This window comes from Tuber melanosporum, assembly GCF_000151645.1.
Source record: "Tuber melanosporum whole genome shotgun sequence assembly, scaffold_85, strain Mel28".
NCBI lineage: Eukaryota > Fungi > Ascomycota > Pezizomycetes > Pezizales > Tuberaceae > Tuber > Tuber melanosporum.
The window spans coordinates 228,801-236,793 of NW_003299134.1; the positions used below are offsets into that span (position 1 = coordinate 228,801).

The window sequence follows — 7,993 nt, forward strand, 5'->3', positions numbered from 1 at the left end:
TACCGGTACAGTACTGTGTTCTCTTGTGGGAAGTCCCGTTTGGAGCCTGTTGGTTCGTCCTCTAATGGCCTTAGGCATCACATTCCCGCGGGATTCAGCCTAGGGTGGAGTTCTCATCATTTTTTTGTGGCCTCGCTTCTCGACTGGACTTGACATCCCCCACCCTATCATTCCCAACGGTTTTTTTGGTTGTTGCACTGAGTGATGAGCTATGATTGATTACATTGAAAATTGTGCGAGTCATCATGAGCATCATAACATATTTGGCGGTACCGGTAAGTGCAATGTTAATAGTAGGTGGTGCGGCCCGTACTGTGGGCAAAGTTAATTTCCTAGTAATTATTTCCAAAAAGATTCTATGATTGAGCGAAGGTCAGCATCAGTCCTCACCTCGCTCCGATGAACTATCTCCCCTGCAGTGCGGAATTACCGCCCCCACACATGCATACTATGATACACGGCTCCCCATATTTATCAGGATTAAAAACTAAACTTTTTATTGTCTCTATATTTGGTTCATAGCAGTTCGCGCAGGTCAGTTTGTATGAAATTGCCGACAACGCACATAAGTTAGGCCGGGTTTGTTCGATTCAAATTCCCCACCCCCCTCCACCAACCACCCAGACGAAAAAGAAAGTATCCTCCATAGAATAAAAGTATCTACACCCAAACTAGCCTCCCAGGTAAAGCAAGTACAAGAAAGGAAGAGAAATGACGCATGCTACCAGGTACTCCCCATTATCAAAAAAGTAAAAAGTAGGCGATAAGATATAATTCAAGGGCGACAGCAAAGTAAGCGAAAAAGTATTGTATGATTGGTTAAGATAGCTCAAGACAGGTCAAAGCCTGCGTTTGAATTGACGGAGTAAAGGAGTTTTTCTCGAAGGATTCTGGGATCCCTGTAACGGGGGAGCTTGAGAAGGTTCACGCAAGTACCTGGTTTTGTTAGTGCCTGAAGTGAAAATGAATGGAAAGGTGACATACTAGCACTACAAAGTCTTCCCTGGTCTTCACCCGCATCTCTGATACTAAATCTTGGCCTCAAAACTCCGAAACCTAATAGCGGCGCCCGAGCAACACTAGTAACAAACTTCAAGACCTTCCTACGTTCTTCATCGCCAAGGGAACGCATGACCTCCCAGAACAGCCGTATGCTCTCGTGCTCAATACCATCCTCGCCGAGTTGGTAAACACCTCCATAGATAGTATTTCTTCTCAAATCTTCCACATCAATCGGCGTATTGATATCCCCACCTACTAGAGTTTGTAGCTCTGATTGATTGAACATGGATAACCAGCTTGGGTTTATAATCGAGCTCAAGCCTTTCAGAAAGGCCGAGGTTTGGATATGTGCCTGTACGGATAGTCGGTATCGGGAAACGAGGTGGACGTATTCAAGCTTGTTTGCGTTTGTAACTGGAATTGTCTCCCCACCAGGTTTAAGTTCCACTGTGATAGTCTTGTCGTGTCTTGGAATCCGAGAACTAATGGTGAAATTAAGCCCGAAGTCGGATTCGACATCGCCTGTGTAATTCTTAAGCTTCACAAGTCCTCGGTAGAGGCCCTCGTCAAGATCTCGGAGGTCATTGACACCAATGGCCATGCTAGCTCTAGAATCTGAGGCTTGTTGGCTCCATTTGAGGAGGAAGAAGGGGGCGAAAGCAACATCCACAAGAATTCCTTCGTAAAGACACTTCCCGAGCACTCTTCCAAGAAATTCGTACCTTTTCGATAGTGGCTTAACTTCATCCCCGATCACCTCTTGATAGGGGCCTCTTGTCTTAATAAGCTCCTCCTTGAGTTCCTCGATGCTCGTCGGGTTGGGGTACAACAAATGCTGCTCATTCTCCAGAAATAGATTCTTGCCTAATTCGGTAGCGTTCTCGGCTTCACCATCGCTAGGTAGATCCGTATCATCACCATTGTGGGCCTCGGGATCAGCTCCTGCGGTGGCACTTGGTGTAAAAGCGTCACTACATACGCCAGTCAAAAACTCCTTTGTGACACCACCACCGTCAATGCCAGCTTCCTCAACACCAAAACGATCTATAAAAGTGATTTGAATAGGCTCCTTGAGGCCCTCTCCTAAGGGCCAGAACTGTTCGTAAGCGTCCTCAAACACCCTATTCCTCCTAATCGTCGCATGATGTTTATTAAGGCTATCCCGGGCATCGCCAAGTGCACCGCCAAGTGCATCGTGTATTAGGGAGGGTGGCCGAGAGTTCTGCGAGAGCATGGCAGCCCTCCATTGATCCGGGTCAACAAATCCCCCGCGGCGCCGACGTTGGTCACCTGAGACAAATTCCCGGAATACTTGCACCCTAGTAGCAAAGGGAATAAAGAAGGGAAGATTTTGAAGTATCTCAAGGCGCGGGGTGATGGCTGCTAAGTAGAGAGCTCGCTGCCTTTTGCGCTGTGTCCTGTCCCTCGATTCCAATTGCAGATTTCGTTGCTCGTGCGGACTTAGCGCCGCAACTGCTGCTTGATCATATTGACGTTCCGGTTCTTCGTCATCTTCCCCCTCACTCTCCATCTTATGTCTATTTTCCTCTTCCTGCACGACGGCAGGAATAAAGCCCTCGATGTTGAAGCCAGCGGCGGTCATAAGCCAGTGGTTGGATGGGAGGAATTTTCGTCTCGAACTATTTCACGCTTATTAGGAAAGCTATTAATTTATGTAAGGGGGGGTAATACTCTCTAGCATAGATGGCCTTCAAGAGTCCTGTCACAGCAGTTTTCAAATACTCAACCTCCCACACCTGATTTGGTTGGTCTTTGAAAAAGACAGCTCCTCCATCGGACCTCTGCTTGTCCTCTCCCATTATCTCCCCTCCCCAGTAATACATCGCAAAGGCCAGGTTCTTGAGAAATACGCTTAGATTTTCTACATCCTCTAGCGGTAACTGACGGGCCTTTTTCTCTGCCCTGCTGCGCGCAAAAAACTCGTCATCGTCCATAACAAGCAGCAGGAATCCATAGAGTTCAATGAACAAAAGAATCAAATTCCATTCACCGTTGTCGGAATCTCTTATAGAGGGGCCATCGGTGGATAAGTTCCGTTTTCTCAGACTGCTCACGGCTAACTGAATATCCTTGGCGACTCCCAGGAACAACTCTGATCGCCTGACGGCTGCCCATAGATATCTCAACACAGATACCCCATCCTTAGTTTCAGCAAGACAGAGCCACATACACACTTCTTGTTTCACGTTCGGGAATACCAATAGTAGGGTCAGTGCAAATCCGGCGAGCATTTTTGTATCGCGGTCGTCACTGCTGGGGGGACCTGCGAGTGAGAAAATGGATGTAATGGAAGGCTGCTGGATCAAGCTTTCAAGCCTAGATTTGACAAACGGCGGTAATGGTTGGTTTTTGTTTTGATGGGGTCTCTCCCCACTCGAGTCGTCTTCGTCTTCCTCATCACCTTCAACTCCCATAGATATATCTACCACTTGGATTCTCTTGCTCGCCTCCCTAGCAACCGAAGAAAGGAGGAGGGACATGACATGAGTATAGCTCTTCTCCTCAAAACCCCTGCTGACTAATGGTTTATCTCCAGTGAGGTCAATCACTTCGCTGCCGGACATGCTGGGAGTAAAGTGAATTATGTAGGATAGCATCCATAATTTCTCTTCACCCGTAGCAACAACCCATTGCCCCGGGGATTCAGACATGGCCTTAATGAGCTTCCCAAATCCTACGGTCTTCTTTAATCGCTCAAAGCCGCTATGCTGAAGGTGCTCCGGCAAGTCGGGGGTCACGAGGTAGTTGGCCGCAAAGTCCCGATGTATCTCTGCATTCCTCTGTCCATTTTCCTTTCCGACATGTTGTAAAGGAGTCAATACAGCGTCTAGGATTTCTTCAGGCGAGGACTTGGAAGAAGCGGTGATTCGAGAAAGGGCCTTGTAGTATGATGCATCAACAATTCCGGGAAGTTCTACCGCTAAAGAAGGAAGCACACTTAGGGAATCAGCGGTCAGCACCTCCTCCTGAAGCACTTCTATCAGCAGCTTCCCAAATTTCTCCATCATTAGGGTTCCGTGACCATCTACCCCTCGTGCCCTAGCCCCTAAGCATGGCCTGTTGGAAGCTTGAGATAAGTATTGAGCCATGAAGAGAACTAGAACTTTCATTCTCAGAAAGTCTCCTGAATCTCTCTTCCGCCACCTCCCGGGCCTATGCCCTCTTTCGTAAAATGCAAGAAATAGTGTAACCCCGTACTCAATCCGCTTTTTCGAATCACTCGCTTGCGCGAAATCCCCGCCAGCACCTCCTGCGAAAACATTATCCCACTCTGTTCTCCATATCGCCCTCTGGGCCTCGGCTTCTCTCCGACCCCTCCAAACACGTTGCACCGTAGTGGCGGCTCTTAAGCGTTGACGCGTGGCTTCACGTTGAGCTCGCTCCTGCTGGGCATGAAGAACTGATGCTTGGGTAGCTGGAGCCCGGGAGAATTGCGAGGTCCGAGATGGAGCAGCGGCAGGCTTCCGGCCGGAAAGGTTAACAATCCGGTGTTTGCGTGACGAGCCCGTGAATGTTGGGTACATTTTTCCTTTTTCGAAGAGGTCAACAACCGTACCCGGATGGTATGGATCTGCGGGACTCTCCAGGAAATACAGGTGTTCTATTGATCCGGGGCTGAAGTTTGATTGCGTGAGATGGAGTAGTGGAGAGTTGAGAGCAAAAGATGAGGAATGCAGGATGGATGAAAACTTGGGTACTGGTGTGGAAGAAGGCGGCGAGATAGAGTAGCTGATAGAGTGATAAAAATGTTTTGCCGAGGTTCTGTTTCTGTTTCTGTAGAATAGAATAAGTGTAATGGGATCGAGGGTGGTGATGTGGTGATGGTGGGGGAAGGTGGGAGGTTTCTCCGAAAGCCTGCTTTCCTACCGTTCCCGGACATAGATATGATACCGGGTCCTTTGACCCTTAAATCCAGCGAATAACAAGCAAGCAACTGGAAGATTACTCAGCCTCTCCCTGCTGCTTGCTACTTGTAGCTCTCTTGGTTAGACTAACTAACGGAGAGGAGGAAGGAGCGGTGGACAAGTACGGTACTGTACAAGCCGAGCCGCTATCACACCATACAGTGCAGCGAGCCTTCCATAATACATGGTCTACGAGTACTCGAGTACTCGTACAGGTGCATGACCCTCTCTTACGAGTACTGTACACTTAGAGACGAGCACTCATCATAAGATGCGACCAGATTATTTGTAAGGGTATATTTCTACTCGAGTGGACACTTCAGCAAGTGGGATACTGGTAGTCTTTCTGTCGCCAAGTAATCTTTCAGTGCGAATTTAGTCTGAAGAGGTTTCCTCTTTCTCTCTACAAGTCTTCATGCGTATTTTACCCTCAATTTTACAAGTACAGCAAGAGTAGTGGCTCAGGTTTATACAAAAAAAAAGGTTACGGTCACAGTAATTTCGACGAACGAGCAAAAGCTCGACAGATTAGTGCTCACACCCGGGTATGAGAGTATTTGGGGCACAGTTTCATAAGTCCTCGCGCAGCGTGTTCAAGTACTGGTACAAGTAATCTCCGCTTCGATGCTTCCAGAATAACGCATCATCTACTGAATTTTCCTCTCATTGAAAATTGCACTTTTCTCAATACCATGTTCAATTTACCGCACTCAACGAAATGCCGAGACAATGCCTAACCATGCTGGAAAATGGCATCCTCCAGTGAGGGGTATCGAAGTAGAGCACCATAACTTCAGGTCCTCAAGTCCGGTTACATCAGCAAAAAAAAAAAAACCGAAGTATGATGTGCAGGCTATAACTAATGCCCTGAGGTAAAGATTTGATTGCAAGGTTAGATCATGAATTCATAGCACAGAGTAGGGATCAGAGATTAGAATGCAGTCGTACTGCATTTGCAAAATGTCTACTAAAATTTTGTCCAAATAAAAGTGATTAAATTCAACAAAATAGAGAACTAAAGAACTACCATATTTACTCGTATAATCCACTATCTCCACCAGGTGTCCAATCTCCGTGTGCACAGACAAAAACCCCTAAGAAGGATTAGTGTTTTCCTTACACGGCAAAGCCTGAGGGCACTGACTGTATTGGATCTCATTAACTGGTATTCGCAGTTCTGTTATTCTACCAAACTAAACCCATCGTGGGCACAGGAAGGGATTGGCGGAGATAGCCTTACATACGGAGATGATGGATTATACGAGTAAATACGGTAGTATGATACACATATTATAATCATTATTGGTTGTTACTCATTCTAGATAGACTACAGTTTTCAGAGTTTTATAATGTTCTCTATACTTATGTAAAGCTAAAGATACCAAACTGCAAGTCTAATTAGAAAACACAGAAATAGCTGAGGTATGATAAAAAAGAGCCTGAATAAGAAGTACTTCCTCATATTCAGTAAGAATACCTCTGCACTAAGCTAGTACTTTGTGGAAATCCTTATACAATATTGAGTTTTTAAAGATAATGTCTAGAAAGAAGTAAAAGAAAACAAAAAAAAAGAGAAAAAAGGTTAGAATATAATAAAGCTGCTATTTGCACTGACAAGAGTATCAACTAGGTCAGTTATAGTATAAATTATTTATTCTAAACTATACTCAGTTAAGGTATAATACTAAACTCAGTATATTATCTTTATCATATTTTTATTATTCTAAGGGTGCAAGGATCTCCTATTAGATCTTTCTAGTCTTATAATTATATACTATTGGAAAATAAGTCTTGAGTAAGTTTGAGGTATAGAGTATAGAATATTACATCCAATTGGTACTCATGATATCTTTCATCAAATTTAATAGATAGTTAAAATCTTACTTGAAAGAACTAATTTCATACAAGGTTGTAAATCTATGTATATATATATATATAGATATATTTTGTTATTAATGTTATTTCAATATTTCTATATAAAGTGAGATATATGAATTACCTCTACATTAGTAATATGGACTCTAAACTATTTCTTCTATTAAAGTTTCTGCACCTAAAAACAAAAAAAAATATCTTTAAAGGAAAAGACTCACTATAGAAGTCAGGTGTCCAACCCATAGATCTTATACCTTGAATATAGTAGGATTTCACTTTGAACTACATCAGCAAAAGATTATCCTGTATCTGATACCCAGGCACAGCATCTAGATGCATCAAGTCTCTCAGTTATATTCCTTGTGTTCTGTGTATCAGGAGTTGTCTCCCTATTACACCAATGTCCTATGCATCCTGTGTTGTAATACTCTCTTCACTTGTATCATCCATGTTGTTTCTTAGAGCTTCGATGTCTTAATTGTGCTTCAGGTACATCATACTAATTGTATCCTCTGGGTGCTCCACTCCCCTGGCTATTCTATCCTTATTTCTGGATGTTTTTTCCATATTTCTAACTTTGTAGGCATGCTCTGGGCATCCTGATTCCTGGGTTCATTGTGTCTCATTCTTCAGAACTATGCTTTGATAGTTACAACTGCATCTTGTATGCTCATAAACCTTCTTTTAGCCTACCATGAGGCTAGTAGCTATACTCCTCCTAGGACATGTATTCTAACGTCAGTGAGTTGTTCAATTGTCACTATGTAGCTACATTATCTTTGCTCCCAATCTGCCATGCATTCTGACTATGTATAGTCTAGTAAGCATTGAAGTGTAGTCTTGTTTCTAGTTTCCGGAATGCCTGCTGGGTTGTCCCATTACCTCAGCCTTCCTGCTTATGAGGTTTTTATTATCAGGATTACAAGATGACTAATTCTCTTAACAAATCTGTCATCATATATGCTTTTAATTAATATCATTCTTAATTCTGCATTCAGTTTACTATATAATAACTTATATACTAGTAATACAAAGCCCTCATGTATAGTGTTATTTCAGTCTGAATCTGTTCAGATCTCTCTCTTAAGCCAGTATAGTAGCAGAGATTTGGTTGAGCACCATTTTATACCACTGTGGTAATAATCTTTGACCAAATCTCAGATTCTTTTTTTTTCTTTGGAGATGCTGAA

General features: G+C 43.8%; 1 protein-coding gene; it reads right to left on the minus strand.

Moving 5' to 3' along the window:
• Positions 1–547: 547 nt before the first annotated feature.
• On the minus strand, positions 548–4,815 carry GSTUM_00011468001 (uncharacterized protein). XM_002841937.2 has 4 exons: positions 2,695–4,815; positions 1,957–2,642; positions 985–1,866; positions 548–936 (listed from the first exon to the last, which is right to left on the minus strand). The coding sequence occupies exons 1-4, from the start codon at positions 4,545–4,547 to the stop codon at positions 830–832; spliced, it is 3,528 nt and encodes a 1,175-aa protein (XP_002841983.1). The 5' UTR covers positions 4,548–4,815; the 3' UTR covers positions 548–829.
• Positions 4,816–7,993: the final 3,178 nt, after the last annotated feature.

Excerpts from the sequence above, each read along its gene's own strand:
- GSTUM_00011468001 (XM_002841937.2), bottom strand. The coding sequence starts at position 4,547 with ATGTACCCAACATTCACGGGCTCGTCACGCAAACACCGGATTGTTAAC. Across the intron at positions 2,643-2,694 it reads AAGGCCATCTATGCTAGAGA|TTCGAGACGAAAATTCCTCC; the intron begins GTATTACCCCCC and ends AGCGTGAAATAG. Across the intron at positions 1,867-1,956 it reads TAGTGACGCTTTTACACCAA|GCAAGAATCTATTTCTGGAG; the intron begins GTGCCACCGCAG and ends CTACCGAATTAG.